This window comes from Zonotrichia leucophrys, chromosome 17, assembly GCF_028769735.1.
Source record: "Zonotrichia leucophrys gambelii isolate GWCS_2022_RI chromosome 17, RI_Zleu_2.0, whole genome shotgun sequence".
Taxonomy (NCBI): Eukaryota; Metazoa; Chordata; class Aves; order Passeriformes; family Passerellidae; genus Zonotrichia; species Zonotrichia leucophrys.
Window position 1 is genome coordinate 6,989,008 of NC_088186.1, and position 20,121 is coordinate 7,009,128.

At 44.5% G+C, this 20,121-nt stretch overlaps 1 protein-coding gene across 1 annotated transcript in view; it reads left to right on the plus strand.

The window, feature by feature from the left end:
* The window catches only part of BRINP1 (BMP/retinoic acid inducible neural specific 1), a 92,684-nt gene extending 82,240 nt beyond the window's left edge, over nt 1-10,444 (plus strand). Inside the window, exons 7-8 of the mRNA XM_064727492.1 lie at nt 3,107-3,329; nt 8,686-10,444. Of these exons, the coding sequence (XP_064583562.1) occupies nt 3,107-3,329; nt 8,686-9,826 (1,364 nt within the window). The 3' untranslated portion in view covers nt 9,827-10,444. The remainder of the gene's footprint in view (nt 1-3,106; nt 3,330-8,685) is intronic.
* Nucleotides 10,445-20,121: the final 9,677 nt, after the last annotated feature.

A 20,121-nucleotide genomic window follows, 5' to 3' on the forward strand; every position in this document is an offset into this window, starting at 1 on the left:
TTTTTACCCTGTGCTTCACTGCTTGTGGGTAAATTAAGAAAAATAATGCTACCTTATTCTTGGCATTTTAGAATGGCTGGTCAAGAAAATCAGTGATTGTGGATTAAAAAAAAAAGCCAACTATTAATTAAGTCATTTAGTGGAGTTAATTTGTTTGTTTATTCAAGGGTATTGGTTTCTGATGTAAATGGGTTTGTTGGTTTTTTTTTTTAACACTGGCAGAAGGAAAATTTCATCTGTGAAAGAGATGTCTGACCTGTCAATTCCCTGTGGTGCCACTTGTGATGCTGAGTCACTGCCATGGGACTGCCTTGGGGATGGGGTGACTCAGCAGAAAGAGGGGCCAAGCTGCATCACGGGAGGTGTAGTTCCAGCCATCAGCAAGGTTTGCTGTGCAGAGGAATCAAATAACCACAAATGCAAACAGACATGTTAATTAATTGGAAATTCTCAGTGTTAAGAATGAAGCATTCCCAGAAACAGGGAATATCCCCATGCATACCACTGGCTTTCAGGCAGAGTTATAAATTAATATAAATAATGAAGAAACTATGTTGGTTTTAAAGTACTTTTCTTTTTCTTCATCACCCTAATTTGAAACAACCCCATCCAGCTTTTATTTTGCCAGATTTTCTGCTCATTTGTTTTTCCCCCAACGTTGCACTGCGGTAGCAAAATGTGCACACTGCACCGAAATTCCTGCCTCGCCCGTCTCGATGAAAAATGTACCACATTCATCATCACAGGGAAAAGAGCCTGGGCTCCTGCACAAAAAGGCTTTTGAGGAAATTGATTTATAAGGGGCGGGAAGCAAATGCAAGGCTTTTACTGCTGAAAGGTACCCGGAGTAATCAGCATGGTCAACAGAAGCAATTATACCTGATGGTGGTTCCAGAGGCCCACGGAAAAGCACACAGGCAGGGTTGGGGAGGAGAAGGGCACTGACAGCAGCACTAAAAACACAGTGAAAACCTGAGAGATGACTAAAAACAATCTCTTGGTTGTCTTTGGGGGAGAAAGGAGACAAGCAGATGTCCCAGGGATGTTGGTAGTGCAGTGGTGATGATTATTTTTATGAGTAGGATGTGAACATCCACTTACCATCCATGTCAGGATGGGACTGACCGATGTACAAATATCCTTTGTTGGGCAGCTAAGCAGGAGCTGCAAGTAGGAAATTTCCTGCATAGGAAATCTGTTATGCAAATATCTTTAACTTTGTACAATAGGATTTAAATTATCTGATTTTTTCCCCCACTAATTCTATGGATTATTTCTTTTTTTATTTGAAATTATGTCAGCCTTTACGAACTCTCCTTTTCCTTCTGAAAATAGGATGAAGGAATTAAAAAAAAAAGATTGGGAAAGGATCAGAAATAATGTAGATAATGTAGAGCAAAAGATAGCTATACTTCTTGTTGGCTTGTTTGGGAAGTTTATGGCAGGGTCCAAGTACAGCCTCCCTCCAGAAGCAGGACCAAAGCCAGCACTAGGTCAGGTCAGCCTTGGTTTTGCCTAGCAGAGTGTAAAATGAGAGATTTTTATACATCTCTGATCATGTTCCAGCATTGCATTACCTCCAAGTGATGAAGTTTTTCAGTAAATCATTTTAATTTCTCAAGCTGCGAACTGTGTATTGCTCCTTGTTATAGCAACTTTCTCTCAAAAGAGGAGTTTTGCTCATATCTGTGAGTACCTTTTGCTGTAATTAAATATCCCTTGGCCTCCTCTTTACCAAATGAGACCAGTGCAGCTCCCCACACCTGACTTTGCAGAACTCAGAGCACCTCAGTGCCCCCCAGCTCTGCCCTCCCAGTCCCTGTCCATCCCTTTCAGGTGGGTGCCCCAGGTATAGCAGTGCCAAGAAAAGGTCAATATCAACTCCCCCAAGCAGGATTCAGCCCAGTATGAAGATTTTTCCAGTGAGAACAGGATATTGACCCACCTCAGCCCCCAGGACCTTCCTCAGCTGATTGTGCCCAAACCTGTGCTGACACCTGGGGTTTTTCTCTCCTGGTACAAAACATTGCTGTTGTCGTTATCGCATTTGATGGAGTTCTTATTGTCCCACTCATTGCATTTCTCAAGGTCTCACTGTGTCAAATATGGTTTTCTAGCATCAAAAATTGAGTTATTTTCCCCTGAGAAAGTTGGAACCATCTGGTTTTTCCTCATCTGAGGATGTCCCAGCCTGGTAATCAGAATCTGAGCAAACCACTCTCCTCAGGTAGGAAGGAGGGGCTGATCAGAAACAGAAACAGTATCAGAATTTCTGATTGTGATGAAAAAAAACCTCAAACAAACCCTGCATAACAGTGGGGTATTTTTCATTATCAAACAAAATAAAATGGAAATAAAATGATCAAAAAACAACAAACACAACAAACAGCAACACTGAACAATATATTTTTCGATCAATTGGATTTGTTCCTTTGGCTAAAATTGACACTTTTTGTTCTCACCTGAGCCCTGCAAACTATTTTATTTTATTTTCCTCATTACAAAATGCAACCCATTTATCTTCAAATGGAGTTAAATGAGAGGTAAGAATCAAAATGTTCTTTTTTAAAAAATGCAAAAGCAGGACATTTTAACGGCATCCAAAGCTTTCCTCTGGGAAATTTTTAAAGCTTTGTTTTCCCCCCTTTTTTTTAATTACACAGCAAAATGCTTTGCCTTCAACAACAAACAGCATTTCAGGACCTGCTGAAAAACAATGTAAATGAGAACACTTTAACTGAAAATGATTACAACTCCCAGCTTTTTGTTTGTAACCCTTACACTATAACCTCATGTTCCAGGGAATTTATGACTTTTATTTGGTTTTTTTTTCTACGCTGTGTACATTTTAACTGTGTTGTTACACCTTGATATTCTCTATAGGGTTTTTTTCTATATGGGAGCAGCAACAGCCATGGGATTAGTTGCTTCCTGGGGCAGAGTGATAGAGCAGTGAGTCAATGGACATCACCTTTCTCTGGCAGAGCTGATGGCCTCATCATCATCCTCATCACCACCCTTTCTCCACCCTGCCAACAAAACCTTTGTCCCAGCTCAGAAACCTCCGCATTTCTCCCCATTTCTTTTGTGTGCGTGTGTGTTCCAGATGAGTTCAAATCCTTCATGAAAAGGCTACCTAGCAACCACTTCCTGACCATTGGGAGCATCCACCAGCACTGGGGGAACGACTGGGACCTGCAGAACCGCTACAAGCTGCTGCAGAGCTCGCTGGAAGCCCAGCGCCAGAAGATCCAGCGCACCGCCCGCAAACTCTTTGGCCTCAGTGTCCGGTGTCGGCACAATCCAAACCACCAGCTGCCTAGGGAAAGGTACCTCCATCCTTCCTCAGGCATGGGGGAGCTGGGCTCAGGGGCTGGTGGAGCTGGGATTGGGTTTGGGATTCATCCCAGTACGCTGTGTTTGGATATAGGGGTGTTGGCATGGATGTTTTGGGGGAAACGGTAAAATCTGGAAGTTCCTGGAGGTGTAGGTAACTTTTGTCACATCCCTGACCACATTAATATCCCTTCTGTGTGGTTTTACCTACCCAGGGGAAGGGCATCATTTATTCTTAAAGTTCTGCAAGAATATCTTCAGTCTGTTCTGCTTTTTTTGTGGTTTTCCCTCAAGATCCACAGCTGAGCTTTCAGCCTCTGCTTGCTGTTCAAAGAGACATGTGGAGCACAAAGTGCTTCATGCCATTCTTGGATTGTGCTCCTCAATATCTCCAGAGTGAAAGGAGAAGCTTTAGTTTCACTTGGAGTGCATCACATTTTGGCTGTGAGATGCAGCGTGAACCTGTAAAACCTCACTGAGCAGAAGCTTGGCAGGATTATTATAGGTGGAGAGAGCAGATTTTCCATTTATTATAGGTGGAGAGAAGATTTTCCACTGCTACAGCAATTACTGATATCTAATAATCCCCTCTTGCTGGCTCCTTTCAGCCCTAACCTGTAGCTGAGTTTCCTTAAAGTCATTTTTAGAGACTTGCATTTCTGGATTTTCATAAACATCTCTTGCTGTGTCTTTCTACATTGTCTGGACTGAAGCAATATGGAAAATCTTGGAGAAAAAATGAGCCTGAGTTCCTTTTATTCTATGCTTCTCTTGGAAAGGTCAGGCCAAGTTAATATTTGAAAAGAAACTGTTTGTCCATTTCCTTCATTACCTAAATATTCTTTTTCAAGACAAAATTGACAGATTGACTGCTGTCTACAGCTCTCATCCAGCTCCCTGGCTGCTGAACATGCTGACTTTTCATTTCATCCCTGTGCAGCTCAGAAAACTCTTCCAGGGCTTAACACCTCTTTAATTACCAAGAAATCTCATGTTTCTAGACAAAAATTTGATGGACTTACTAGGGATGAGGAGAAATATCTATTAAATGTAAGAGATTATGAAATAAAGTCTTTGGAGAGCTTCCTAAACCTGGCCCATCCCTGCCAAGTGGCTGAGCTGTTCTGACCAGGCTGAGTGCTGGAGGAGCCACAGGCATGTCCAAGGTGGAATTTTGAGTTGTTTTTGAATTTTTAACAACAACAACAACAACAATAAAGTGAAGCGGCAGCGAGGAAATCTCCATCCAACCATGTTACTCCAAAAGATTCAGACAAATATGTCTTCAGCATTTATCATCTATTTTAAAAACCCAGCCAAGCAGAAAGGGAGCCTCCAAGTACTACAATGAAACGTGGGGGAAGGAGGGTGGAATGGATGATGGCAGATGGGTTTTTAACTGACTGATGTGCTTGATTTGTTTAAGTCAACATCAGCAGGCATATTATAATTTCTTTTCTTGTTTGTCATTCCGCATCTGCAGCTAGGCAGGGGAGCAGAGTGGTAGGAGCTGTGTAGTGGAAGAGGTGCAGCCCATCTTTCTCCTCACAGAGCTGGGAAATACTCTCATTTTCTAATTGTTGCTGTACAGAATGACAGAGGCTTATCAAGCACGCCAGTGGCTTTGAAAGGATGGCTTGGTTCTATTAAGAGCAAGCCTCTCTCTCTCTAATACACATAATTGTAAGCCTGCATTATACATTCAAAGGCAATGTTAAAAAAAAAATAGATTGCAGTTGATTGTCCTCAGGGAAAGGAATAGGTGGTGCTTCCAAAAGGAAAATAAGAAAAGAAGAGTAGAGATTCTGGCAATTAGGCTGATTCTCCATGACCCTTTGCAATGGCTAAGGAGACAGAAATATCTATATCTATATATCTATATATCTATATATCTATATATCTATATATCTATATATCTATATATCTATATATCTATATATCTATCTGTATATCTGTATTTTATGTATATAAATATAGATAAATATATAGATATATAAATATAGATTAATATATCAATATATCAATATAGATACATAGATACTGATCTATTTGGTCTTTACTTCTTTTGTCAAAACCCAGGAAAGTTTACAGGTTTAAAACAGAGGGAGGTCTGTTGGTTTAAAAAGGGGACCACTCCTCAGTTAATAAAACTTTGATGTCGAATGATCACCTGTAGTTTTATTTTAAAGCACTGGATGTAAAATAGAAATAACATCCAATGGAGAGAAGGGTTATACATGTTCTGGCCTGCAGCCAAAATACATCTCACAGCTGCTGAGGAAAAAATAGCATTTTTTACTTCACTCTTCTGTACAGAAAACCCAAAAGTACCCCCAGAGCAGCTAGTGCTGGTTGGAAAGTGAAAGGTGAGTTTACAAAGGAAATTATTTAAGTCCCTGCCTTTTTTCCTGCAAATAAAAACCAAAAATCTGTCTGGCTGCCTGTTCCCAGCATTGCCAGGGAGCCACATGTCCAGTGAGCAATATTCAGAAAACACTGCAGAGTAATTCTCACCCATAGCTTGGCCTGCAGGTCATATTTATTTTCACTTTAGAATCATGGAATCATTGACATTGGAAAAGACCTCCAAGATCAGTGAGTCCAGCCTGGGCTCGATCCCCATTTTGTCACCCCAACCAGAGCAGTGAGTGCCACATCCAGGTGTTCCTTGGACACCTCCAGTAATGGGGATTCCCAGCACCTCCCTGGGAATATTTTAAATGGAGATCAATGGCTGCTCTGGTACTGGTTTCCAGCTCTTGAACAGTGGATTTTTCCAGCATCTTCTTGCTCTGACACCTCTTAGGTACAATGCCATGAGCCTGAGCCATCAGAGGGGTGTTTTAGAAAGTCAGTCCTGTCAGCTGAAGGGCTTTGGCAGGTCCTGTGTATATTCTTAACCTGTCCCAGTTGCAAGAAAAAAATGGTGTAATTTATATCACTTTGCTTCTTTTTCACTCTCTCACACTTTCCATTGTTGTGTTTGTAGCTGATGCCCAGCTCTGCCCTGGATTCTGCATTTTTATTTAATTACATCCTTTATTGCTGCCATCAGCAGATGGTGGGTAGTCTCCTGTTTCATTTTCTTCTTGTTTTTTTTAGTCCTACTTCTATCTTTGCTGAAAGCTAAGACACACACACATATTAACAAACAACCTCCCATCCATCCTCCGCAAAGTTCATCTGGAGAACAGGAAATTTACTGGTATCCATTGTAAGATATCAGCTGAGGTTTCTTTCCCATTTTGTTCTGCTGGATGTTAGTATAAAGAAGGACAGAACTATCCAGTGATTTTTTTTCCTAAGACAGAACACACCCAAAATGCACAGAATGTGACCACCTGACTAATTTATTCCATTCCTATGGCCTGGCAGTCCTTGGTCCAACAACTCAGGGGCATTTTCAACACCTAAAACCTGTGTAAAGCATCAGTCCAGCACTGCACAAATCCAGGTGCATTTGACTGGCTTTCCAAACAGGAAGCACAAAGCTTCAGATGGGCGGAAACATATTTGTATTGCTGAAAAGTGAGCAAAAATTCACCTGTGAGCAGAAGACAGCCTCAGCCCCCTGGGATGGTTTGGAAATGCTTGTTGCTGTCAGCTTGTGGCTGTGTTTTACAGCCACACTCTTGGGTGCTGTCCCACCCCTCTGAGGCAGAGCTGTCCCAGGGATTAAGAGGAGCCCTGTGCATTTTTTGGGGACCAGGGCTGTGACTCTCCCTCTACAGCAGATATTTATGGACGTCACTGCCTTGCTCCCAAGCTCCCCAGCCAGCCTTGTCCTTTCCACCAGCAGAAGAGCTCCTCTTGGCTGGGAATAGGGGGGAAGAGACCCTGGCAGCCCTGTACCGCAGGAAGAATATGAAAATTGTCTGTTCCCACATCCAACACTTCACAATTTTTCTTCTAATGCCCTTCCTTTTTTCCTTGCCCTTCTTTTACTCCTTTTCTTCCTGCTTTTCATTTCTGCCTGCTCTCTTTCAGTTGTTGCTGTTGCAGTTTTCCCCTTTTTCCACCCCTTACTCCTGCCCACTGTGTTTCTCTCTCATTTTTCCATTTACCTGCACATTTTCCTCTCTTTCTTTCCCAACCTTTCTGCTTCTGCTCCTTGATTATTTCTTTCCTTCCAGTGCTTTCCTCTGTTTTACACTCTCATCCCTCCACTGGCTCCCTCCCCCTAATCATCTTGCTGTTCTTTGCTGCTGTATCATTTAATGCCTTCTTTGATACAGCCCACAGCTTAATGATTATTCGGAGGTCAGGCGATGCAGGTGCCATGAATTTCACTAATCCAGCTCTGAGAGCCTCTGTCCATAATCACTCCTCCTGTTCTACAGGGGCTGAATCCTAATTTGTCATTAGCCAGTCCTCTCACTGCAGCACTACCAAGAACTTTTTGCCCAGAGGAGACAATGAAGTATTCATTAGCCAGGGGGGAGGTGGAGGGGAGGGAGCAGCGGCTGCACACAGGGCTCTGCTGAGGGCTGCTGAGAAAGGAGTCCCTGCACCCAGCTTTCCTGGGGCACTGGGAAGGGGGAAAAGGGGGAAACAAGGCAACGTGGCAAGTGGGTTGAGCAAAAAAAGTGAACGTGGGCTGCAGTGTCATTTTCTAGGAGCCGTTCCAGGGCTGCAGGATGTGGGGTTGAAAGTGCTGATCCAGCAGCTGTGGGAGTGGTGGGGCTCAGGGGTGGGTGAGTGGGGCTGATTTTAAGCAAGAGACTTCAAGAAGTGATTAATTAGCAGAAGACTTTTGGGGTTTTTTTAAGGCGGAGTAGTTTTAGCAGCTTTGTCTCTATGCATCCTGGCTTCCACCCTCTTTTCTACTGTTCTGAGCTCATAATCAGAGGTTGCTGCTTGCTTTCTCTTGTCCTGTTATGGGTCTGTTTTTGGGAGGGTGGGGCCAATTGCTAATAACCTGAAGAGCAGTTTTCTCCTGCTAGCCTGGTAGTTCTGCTGCCCTTGTGATGTCCTGATAGCCCCACAGATTCTGGCATGGCTTTATCAGCTCTGTTCCCATGTCACTGTGGCGCTGCTGGGATCCTTGGCAGGACACAGTGCCTGTCTTGGCTCCTGGTGCAGAGTGAAGATAGAGAGCTCAGGTGAGCATTTCTAACTGGTAGCAATTTCTTAGAAGGATTTTTCTCATCACCAGAGGAGTAAACAGCAGATGAAAGATTCAGTCTAGAAATAGACTGGAATAGCTCCCAGATGCCACGGCAGGGTATCGATGTTCCGAGAGCTCTGCCTCAGACATATCCCCTGAAAACACTGTAGCTCCAGCAAGATGCCAACGCTGATTCCCTGTGGGGCCTTACAGTGCTAATTCTTCCTTCTCCTCACCTGCAGGACGATACAGGAATGGCTTACCCGAGTCCAGTCCCTGCTCTACTGCAACGAGAACGGGTTCTGGGGGACGTTTCTGGAAAGCCAACGGAGCTGTGTTTGCCACGGTGGCACCAGTCTGTGCCAGCGCCCCATCCCCTGCATCATCGGGGGCAACAACAGCTGTGCCATGTGCAGCCTTGCCAACATCTCCCTCTGCGGCTCGTGCAACAAGGGCTACAAGCTTTACCGAGGCCGCTGCGAGCCCCAGAACGTGGACTCGGAGCGGAGCGAGCAGTTCATCAGCTTTGAGACGGACTTGGACTTCCAGGACCTGGAGCTGAAGTACCTGCTGCAGAAGATGGACTCCCGCCTGTACGTGCACACCACTTTCATCAGCAACGAGATCCGCCTGGACACCTTCTTCGACCCGCGGTGGCGCAAGCGCATGTCCCTCACCTTGAAGAGCAACAAGAACCGGATGGACTTCATCCACATGGTGATCGGGATCTCCATGCGCATCTGCCAGATGCGCAACAGCAGCCTGGACCCCATGTTCTTTGTCTACGTCAACCCGTTCAGCGGGAGCCACTCGGAGGGCTGGAACATGCCCTTCGGGGAGTACGGCTACCCGCGCTGGGAGAAAATCCGCCTCCAAAACAGCCAGTGCTACAACTGGACCCTGCTGCTGGGCAACCGGTGGAAAACCTTTTTTGAGACCGTCCACATCTACCTACGCAGCCGGACTCGGCTGCCCTCCCTCCTGCGCAACGAGACTGGCCAAGGGCCCGTGGACCTTTCCGACCCCACCAAGCGCCAGTTCTACATCAAGATCTCAGACGTGCAGGTCTACGGCTACAGCCTGCGCTTCAACGCGGACCTCCTGCGCAGCGCGGTGCAGCAGGTCAACCAGTCCTACACGCAGGGCGGGCAGTTCTACTCCTCCTCCTCCGTCATGCTCTTGCTGCTGGATATTCGGGACCGAATCAACCGCCTGGCGCCTCCGGTGGCCCCGGGGAAGCCGCAGCTGGATCTGTTCTCGTGTATGCTCAAGCACCGCCTGAAGCTCACCAACAGCGAGATCATCCGCGTGAACCACGCCCTGGACCTGTACAACACCGAGATCCTCAAACAGTCCGACCAGATGACAGCCAAACTCTGCTAACCCCCGGACTTAGCAATGGACACTTTGGTGATTGATCCTTTTGCTGTATAAAAAAAAAAAAAAAAAAGAAAAGAAAAATAAAACAAACAAACAAAAAAATCCACAAAAAAAAAGAAAAAAAAAGAAAAAAGAGAAAGAGGAAAAAAAAGTAAAAAGGAAGAAGTAAAAGTGGGGGGAAAGAAATGGGGAAAAATAAGATTTGTAAAATGTAATTAATATACAAAAGAGGAAAAAAAAAAGAGGAAATTCTTCATTTGTTGAAAACTAAACCCGTTCTAGCCGCTGTATAAGACTGTCAGGCATGTTTGTTATTTCTATAATCCGTCATAAAAGGGTAACACCGTACTCTCTCTTGACCTTGGGGGTGTTGCTTGCGAGTCCTCAGGGGCAGCAGAGGAAAAAAAGGGAGGAGCAGAGAGAGGGGCAAACTTCTGTACTGAACTGTCAAGTTTTCTGCTATGCAGGTGCCAAGACAAAGAGACATACAGAGAAAACAAAATCAAAGCAAACAAACAAACAAACAAACAAGAGTTATATGTAAATGTAAAAGAGCTACCATTATTCCTATAGTGGGAGTACATGGTTAAAGATAAAAGATATTTCTTCTGTTGAGATTTATGCCAGCTTTATGTTGAGTTATTCCTGCAGCCTGTGCTGAGCTTTGCTGGAGGACAGGAGGGGATGGCAGCCCTTGGGGACTACAACTGATGAGTTTTCTCACCTCCTTGGTGAGACAGGTGGAGGGTGGGTTCAGGGCTCAGGCGTCCTCCCTTTGGGATTTCCATCTTGGAAGACATCTCACCAGAGGTAGAGGCTCAGCAGATGCTGGAAAATGGGATGTGTTGGGTTGTTTAGCTTGACCTGCAGTTTGTGCTCCACACTGGGCTGGTGCTGCCTTCAGCGGTGCCAGAGGAGGAGCAGCACCTGTAAATCTTCACTCACTCATCTTTCAGGCCCTTCTACACAGTCCCTAAAGCAGAGAAAGCCAAAATCATAAAGGCAAAGCTGGGTTTGTCTTTCTGCCTCAGGTGCTGGGTTTTCCAGTAGCTCTCATCACCACAAAAACTAAAGCACAATGCAAGGGAATACATTTCCAAGGAAACCTGGAGACACTGGAGGGTACATAGGTCATTTCTGTTCACTGGGAAAGGAAAAATTCCTTTTTACTTTCTTATGTTTCTGTGGCTGTGAATAATATCCTTGTCTCACTTACACTTTGTCCACAAAAAAAAAAAAATACAGCAAATATATGAGAACATTTTATTAAAATATATGCAAAATTAGTAAAAGGGAGGGGTGGGAGGGAAGAGCACAACAACCAGACCTATCCTGAGTTTGCAAGGATAAAGCCAAATTAAAAAGAATTGAGTTATCAAAAAAAAATACTAAAATAACCAAAAGGTGGGTAAAATTTTTTTGAATGTGTGGGGACATGTGTTTGGATTTAAACAAAAAGTAGGATGTTGAATGGAGTGTGTGAATGAAGGATCATCTGAGCTGGGTGATGAAGTCTGAACACTGTGGGAGGTGAGTAGTGAGGTGTTTCTCTTAATTTCACTGGTTTTTTTTAGTTGAAGTTGATTGAGAAGTGCTAGTGAGAGACTGGAATTCCTGCCCTCCAGAAAGGGAGAAATAAATCTCTGATCCTGAGGGCTTCCAGAGGTGGAGGAGCATCCTGGGGAAAACAGGTCTGAGCAAGGGGCACAGTCCTGATCCAAAGACCCAGATTCAGGTCTGGCTCAAGATTTAACATGTTTATTCAACTGAGTTCAAAATAGCCTTGTAGGAATTTTGATTTTATTTGAAGACTTTGGCTGAGATTCTGAGAGTAACATCAGTTCATGCATTGTGGTGTTGGCCATGTGACACCAGGGGCTTGGGCAATTAAGGCTGGTTTCAGGATTAATTTGTGTGATTTAGGTTGTTCTCATCCAAATTTCCTGAGAAGGAACTGGATACCTTAAGGAAAATATACATTCACTGAACTCTCCTGCTGAGCTACCAATTGAGGGCATAAGAAAAGCAATTTGGATAATCAGTAAAACCCCAAAAAGGGGGATTAGTCACCAAAGTCTGACATCAGATGAAGAGTTGGGTGAATTAAACAGCAAGGATGTTTTTAGGGATATTTGATATTTCCTTTAGTAGGGGCTTTTTCTCCCTACCTTGTATCAAGATCTCTCTCTCACCTGGTCAGTCCACACAAGAGGCCTTGGGCTGCCCATTTTTCCCAGTGTTTGTTTTTCATTTGCTTGGTCTTTGCTTTGTGTAGCAGAAAATCATATTACACCTTGCCATTCCAAGAATGTTCTTTATAGATGTGACATTTCTGCCTCAGCTTTCTGATAAGAGAACATTTGGCAGCAATCGTATGCATGGAGGTGAGTTTTAAGCAAATAGTAGAGAGTATTCATGGGAAATGAATGTCAAATTTGTAATTATCAGTAGAAATAATGTTCCTGACAGTTACATCCATCTAAGCAGGGAATAGAAATGTACTGTTTAAATTACATGTATGACCCAAAGAGCTGACACTTGAAAGAACTATGGTTATAGCTCTAAAAATACTGACTGCAGCCTGCATGCAATGATGGGATTTGCTCATGGCTGGGAATAGTGGCTGTGCCAACACAGAGTGAAATTAATTCGATAAATTCTTTCCTTTGAGATAAGAATCCAGGTCTAGTGAGTGGAAGCCAAAGAAGCTGCAATTAAATCTCAGATCTCGTGGGTAACTAGCAGCACATTACCTAAATCTCGCCTGGTAGGGATCAAATCAATTGCCCTCATGTATCTTTAATGATGCCTTGGGATGAGCAGCCCCCAGCATTTACTGCCTTCAGCAATGGGGGCAGCTCCATAAACCTTAACAAAGGGTTTGGGTGCCAACACAACATTAAATCCTGGCTGGATTTAACACCAAGTGGGTGCTGAGAGAGGCACGTGAGGGAACATTCCCATGGTGGCTGGGAAGCAGTGCAGGGAGAGGGAAGGAGTTTTGGCACAGACGTGCTGTCAGCATATGGAACTCACCTTGGGAGTACCTGATGGTGCTCCTGGAAATGGTGGCACATCAACCCCACAAAGTGGGAGCACGTTCCAACAAGGCTACATCAAATTTTGTGAAGGAACGCAGCAAAAATGTCAAGAAGAAACTCACATGTCCTTCAAGGTAGGGAAAGTGAAGTTATTGGGCTGCTCAGCCGCCATTTTGGGCTCACTGAGAAAATGGAAAATAACCCCAACAAGCCAATCAAATGTGGAGGATTGGTTTTGATCCTAGGAAATCAATTAACCAGGGCACATGCTCTGCTTCCACTGCTCAGTCCCTAAAGCCCTTCCCCAGGCAAGGGGCAGTCTGACAGCCAGATCCAGAAACATCCCCCAGGTTTGGTTTGGGGAATTTGTTCTGCAGGCAATAGGAGATGTGGAGGCATCTGACATCTGCCTCAGCAACAGAAAGCAGTTCAGACCCCCAGAGAGGCCACACCAGGGCTCCAGTGGCGTTAATGGGCTCCTGAGGAAATGATGGCCATAAAAACGTGTTTGACAAGACAGTGACTGGAATGGAGGGCAATTAACAGAGCAGAATTAGGTGGGACCCAGAGAACCCCTTCACCATAAAGCTCGACCCACTAACATGATGATCAGTGGGCATTGTTGTAGAGTTTAATGATAAAAGGGATGTTCAGAATCTCAAGTCAGAGTAACCATCCTCTGACTGTATGAGAGCATAACCCAGCTTCCTTCCTTGGCACCAGAAAGAGCTAGGGAGCAATCCATCAGCTTGTCCAGCTCAGCTAATAGAGAGATGCTCCACCAATTCAAGACAGAGTCTTGTCCCTTCAAGTCATTAAATTAGGCACTGTATGAAAGCTGGAGCTTCCAAATAACCCAGAGAAAAAAAAAAAAAAAAAAAAAAAAAAGAAAAGCCAATTCCAGGTGTCTCAAAGCTAAAGCAAGGAAAAAGCAGCAGGTAGGGCAGAATCCTGCTTCCCTTCAGATGCAGAAGACTTCTGGGACCATTTCCCTCCAGTCACATGATAGAAATTGGGAGCATCCTAAGAAATCTGCTCTTTTCAAATTATTCAAATTTAGACTCACCAGCCGGTGTGGCAGAAAGCAAGAGACGTCAGCAAGTCTTATTAACATGCTGATGCTATGGCTTCAGGAGTGTGCAGAATGTCCATTTGGATCAGGGCTAAGAGCACAGCATGAAGTTGCCATGGAAACGTGGGGAGGCCATTAATTAGCTATCACATGGAATCATCAGGAAGAATCTGGACCTCAGCAGCTTTGGCCTCCTCAGGGGCAAAGGGCACAGCCCCAGAGACCCCCCCAGTGACCCCTGCACAGCTCCAGGAATGTCCTCTTGAAGGGATGAGAAGTAGGTGGACAAGAAAGGGGAGGGGGCAACAAGCAGAGAAATAGATAAAGCATGGAGATAATTCCCCTTTTTCTTGCCCCTTCCCTTCCCTTCCCTTCCCTTCCCTTCCCTTCCCTTCCCTTCCCTTCCCTTCCCTTCCCTTCCCTTCCCTTCCCTTCCCTTCCCTTCCCTTCCCTTCCCTTCCCTTCCCTTCCCTTCCCTTCCCTTCCCTTCCCTTCCCTTCCCTTCCCTTCCCTTCCCGCCTGGCTGCTCTTGCATAGAAGAACACAAGAGATCTGCTGCTTTTTGAGCTGACAAGGCTCATGCCAGTGACCTTGAAGACATCAAGAGCAGCCCCAAGGCCCTGGCAAATCCAATTAATGGAGTTTGCTTCCTCTTGGGTGGGCTGCACCTGGGAACTCCAGTGCTCCTAAATCCATCCTGCTCCCTAAAGCCAGCTCAGGCCATACTAAACCAGGAATCCCTTTCCCCAAAGAGAAACATGGGCAAGTAAGAGAGGCTTCTTGGCCATTTGCCCAGGCTCCCTTCAGAGCCAGAATCCTGTAAGCAAGCTGTGATGGACTTCAGCTGCCATGGATGGGATGTTCATTTTAGCTCTTTAGCCCACTTGCTAAAATGCGGCTCAGGAGGACATTTGACAGATGGTGCCTCCTGCACAGGGGTGTAGCAAGGTCCCCAGCCTGGCTGCTCAGCCCCAGTGCTGCAGGAGACACGCTGGGTGCCAGTCCCAGCTCTGTGCTCCTAAAACACTTCCCTGGAGGAATTTATGGAGGAAATGGCACGAGGAGGAGGTGCTGCAAGTCTGAGAGCAGAGACACAAGAGGAAGGTCTGTGGTGTGTGTTTCGGGGAGAGGATGAAGGGAGACACGGCAGACACGGCATAAGGAGGCCATGGGGGAGGCACTTCCATGTTCTTTTTGCCTTGGAAAATTTGAAATCGTAGATTAACTCTGTTGGAGCCAGTCAGATTATAGACTTCTTGTCCAAGAATGCACATATCAATTATCTCACCCTTACAATTTCTTTGCCTTAATCTAATTCTTCTCATAATATCACCAGAATTACTATTCATCTGTGAATTAAATAAATATGGAAATCAGTGAGGACTTAAATACTATATAAAAGCCTTGTTGGACACTTCAGTCCTTCCTCCTGAATTTTTAACTGGAACAAGATGGGTGCTTTGTACAAATGCATTGTTCAACCAAACCTTCCTTCAGTGTAACAAGGAAAAAAGGCAAATTTTCCAAGTCTCTGCCCCTTGGATATCAAAGGCATCTCCAGGAACAGCCCCAGGTGCTGTTACCCATCTTTGTGTCCCCATCCTGAGCAGTGCAATCTCCAGGTGGCTCCTGTCCACCTCCAGCACTTGCTTGCAAGCCAAGAAGAAAATCTGACCTTGTATAGAGCCCTTAAACAAACAGGCCATGGGTTCCTCCCCAGGAGAACTACAAAAGGAATATCTGGAAAAAATCACCACAGCAGCAGAATCTGTGGAGGAGTGAAATCTGGTGAGGTGACCCTGAAGAGATACAGGCAGGCACGAAAGAAATTGGAATATTGACCTCAGTGCTCAGTGGGGGCTCCTTCCACTCCCCCAGCCCATCTTGTCTCTCATCCCCTCCTCATTTCAGTTTTGGCTCAGTGTTGAACAAAGCCAGCCCATTTTATATATATATATAGATATATAAAACACACATCATGCAAGCAGAGCTTAAAATAATATTTTAATGCTGAAAAAGTCAAATAAATCAAACTGAAAAAAAGAAAGCAAAATGAAATAGGAAAAGCACAGCAGCTCATTTTGTTTATTAGGGATGTTTTTGCCAGTGATAAATCTCTGTGAGATACCTTAATTTTTGACTACACAAGAGCTCCCAGTAAAAATTGTCCAACTGAATAATTTTGGCTGAAATTTTAGGTAAAGATTTCTTGACTGACAAATGTGGGAGGGGTACTACTTTTTGAGAATCTGAGTTAGCCCTGTGTTTCAATACTGTCAGTCATGTTGTCTGGAACATAGATTTGAACAGGAAAGAGAAGTTCAGCTGGGGTAATTTTCCAAGATGCTCACACATCTCCTCAAACAGGGTGTGCCAAGGGGAGCTGAAGGTCAGGAGTTCTCAAAGCTGCTGCCAGGAACAGAGGAAAGAACACCTGGATTTTGGTGCTGGTGAATTCAAGTGAGGGAGCCAAGAGGCTGATGGTGACATCAGAAACACAATTACACCTTCTGTGCTTCTAGATGCAGGTTTTTGTTAAGCTTTGATAGGTGTATATTATTGATCTTTTAATTGATCTATTAATTAATCTATTAATCTACACTTTGAGGGCTGTGTGACAATCCAAGTCTCATTGGGATTATTCCTGGGCATACACTGAATTAAAACAAGGTTGCCACAGTTATGGTCAGTTTAGGACTGCTCTGACTTTAGAGATAGGAAAAAAGAAGTCCAAAAAGGACAGAGAGTGATTTGCTACGGCAAAGCCTGCACAGAAATATAAGCAGAATCTCTCTGGAGTCTCAGACCTAAGCCTGACCTGGGTATGAAGATGAGGAGAATGTCAGTGTGGGAATGGTTATTCCAGGTGTGCTTTATTTCCATAGCCAGTTCCTGAGTGCCCCATCACACAGGCAGTGACAATGACCTTGAGAAAGATGCACAGTGATGTGCAGACACAATGCGGGTTTTGTTTCAGACTTCTGGCATCTCAAATGCTCAGGTCCAGCCTGAAAGATTGTCTTCACCTGATTTTGGGGTGAATTTCTATTCTACTTCCTCTCCAGGAAATTTCTGTTATGGGGTAAATTTCCCATAATAGAAATTTCCTGGAGATAGAGTAATCCTTATTTCAGCCTGTTTTCTGGAGCAGACTCCTTGATTTATTTCAGCATCTCCCTCTTTGTGGGCTGTGCCATAGTTTAGGACTGAATCTTATTCTGCCATGTGGTGACAGGATCCTATTCTACAAATGTCAGGCATCTAAGGGCTGAGATCTGGCTCTCAAACTTCCCTAAGACATTTAGACTCAGCCTTCTGTTAAGATTCATTCCAGGGTGAGAAAGAAAAACCTGGATATTGCCTGAGCTGGATTTAGACACTAATTCTGACCTTTTGTGTTTTTACAAGCTACTCAATTAAGGTAGATCACTCCTGCCTCACTCCAGGATACTTGTGAACTATCTCCAGACTTTCATTCCCTCTTGATATGAAAATCTAATCATGTTCATTGCTCAAAATCAACTCTGGTTGAAGACTAATGCAAAAAGGCTCAGCTTAAGCAAGCAGCTTGTTCAGGAAATGTAGATAAGAAACCCTGGCGGGTTGCTTTGAAAGTCAATAGACTTGGATTTAGGAGGATTAGTGAGGGGCTCAGTCCTGCAAGGTGCTGAGCACGAGGAGTTGCAAAACTGAGGGTCTGGATGTGTGTGGCAGATGCATGGATGTCAAAGGGACTGCTCAAACCCCTCAGAGGTATTTTGGCTGGATGTCTTGGTTTGGAAAGGCAGGAGTCTGGTAAGGAAGGCAGGAGCCTCCCCTGAAATGGAGAATGTAAACCCTCCCCACCCCTCCGAATTGCTATAAATTTTAAATTAAGGGGCTTTCAGGCAAAAATATGGGAGCGGGAAATAACGTATTTAATAGGGAAAAGAAAAAAATAAAAGGATAAAATAAACAATGCAGTACACTAGAACAACACTGACAGAGTCAGAACCCAGCCTGACACCCTGTGGGTCAGGGTGTTGGTGGCAGTCCCATTGGAATTGTGGCTGCAGCCCTCCTGCAGTGTCAGGGGTGGTTCTGCTGGAGCAGGGATCCTGTAGAGAAGGATGTGTTCTCCCTCTGAAGATCCAGTGGAAGCAGAGGCAGCTGCTGCTCCTCTGGGGAATCCCATGGAGAAAGCCGTGCTGGTGCCTCAAATCCTCCGGATTATATCTGGGTCGGAATGCTTGGCTCCTCCCTCTGGGCGGAGCATCTCCCAATGGGATGTTATAGTTCTTATCAGCCATGCAGTGACATTCAATAGCTGTTATCAGCAATGTCCCCTCCCAAGGGAGGAATGATTGTGGTCACTCAAAGAGAGAGATAAGGCAAACTGCCCACTTGACAAAGGTAATCTGCCATACAGATGGTAATGGAAAACAACTTCATTGCAATCTTCAACACAGGAATTCAGAATTCTCAATAACTGGTAACAGGGAGAATCCCATATCTCAGGGCTGTAAAGGCCCAGGAGTCCCAAGATCAAAAACCCAACTTGCCAGCCTGAATTAGTTTGTTGATCTCAGCAGCTGGTTGGGTGAGCTGAGCCTGGGCAGCTGTGACGGATGGAAGGAGCACAGAGCCTTCCATCCCCAGGTGAACCATCACTGTGCACCCAGCAGCCAGAGAGGGGCACAGCACGTGTCCAAATGAACACTGGTTGCATCATCTCTTAATGAGAATTAATATCTCTGATGTAGCACTGAGGCACCTCAGTCGCACACCAAGACCCCAGAGGAGCTGGCATTTCACTGAGATGGAAGAAAAAGGAGATCTGGTGTCACAAAGTCTCTCAGAAGAGCACTAATTAAGAGGAAGATGCATGTGGCACCATCTGAAGTTCCCAGTGGGTTTTCAAGGGTCAGTCCCATAAAGGTGGACCAGTCCTTCATCTGCTTTTTGCTGCCCCTGGAAATGTTGGACAGGAGCCATTGCTTTTACCATTTCAGTATAATTCCATTTAGAAAGTGTTTTTATACTTCTCTGATATCTTTATAAAGCAAGCAGCATTTCCTTCAGGTCAACATTATTTGTGCATTTATTACAGGATCCAGCAAATACAAATAAAGGCCAACAAATTCAGAACAAGAAATAACATAAAAGATTACACAGACAGGACAAACTGCTCTAAAAGGGATTTGTTTAAAACAAGAAAGAGAGCAGAAGTAGTTATTGAAAAATTGCCCATGGTCACAGGGTTAGGCAGTGAGAGAGGGAAAGGAAGGAAAATCTAAAATTGACCTCTTGCAGACAGCTGTGGTTGTACCCATCCCATGTCTGTGATTTTCAAAGTCTGTACCTAAAGCAGCAACAGTTAACTGGGAAATTCAGGCTTTGTTGCCAGGGTGAAGGGAGCTAAGGAACCAAACCCACACCTACTGTGTGACTAGCCGTGGAGTAGCTCACCAGTTGTGGAATAGCTCCAATTTATTTGAAATATCAGGCATTGGCCAGAGGCAAGGTATTTCAGCCCAGGGTACCCAGCTGTTCTAATGGCCCTGGCATATTCTAACTCTCTGTGCTCTGCTGTAAAACAATAATGCCATTTCTGCCATCGTTATGCATCACAAATCAATCTGGCTGCTCATGAACAGCTCTGACCTGAATCTGTCACTTTACAGCAACCTCCTGTAGGATTCCAGGTTTACAGCCATATAAGTGCTTTATTAGACATGGAAGGCTGGAATAAGCTGATTAAGAAACCTTTCTTTCCCTATTTTTTTTCCTTTAAAATACTTAACATATACTTTTCTGCCATCAGATCAGTACAAAATAAACCTGAAGCTTCACCCAAAATACATTATGCAAAGAAATCTGTCACTATAAAAAGCCTGAACCACGCAGGACTCCCTGTACCAACTCCTCTCTGCTCTGCCTTGGCTGCTTAAGAGGGAGTCCTGTTGTGGCAACTGTTAATTCTTTAAAAGCCTTGAGTCAAACCATCCTTGCTGTGATTCAGCTGCTGCAAGACACATTTTCTCCCTAAAAATGCAGATTTCTGGAGCAATAGTTTCATTCCAAGAAGGAAAGTTCTAAAGTTAAATGGAAAGCAGTGTTCTCAAAGTTTTGGGTAAAAAGGCAACCTTCCATCTTATTTCATCTCAGGGATCTCAGGACAGGCTTCTTGAAGGGAAAATCTGGTG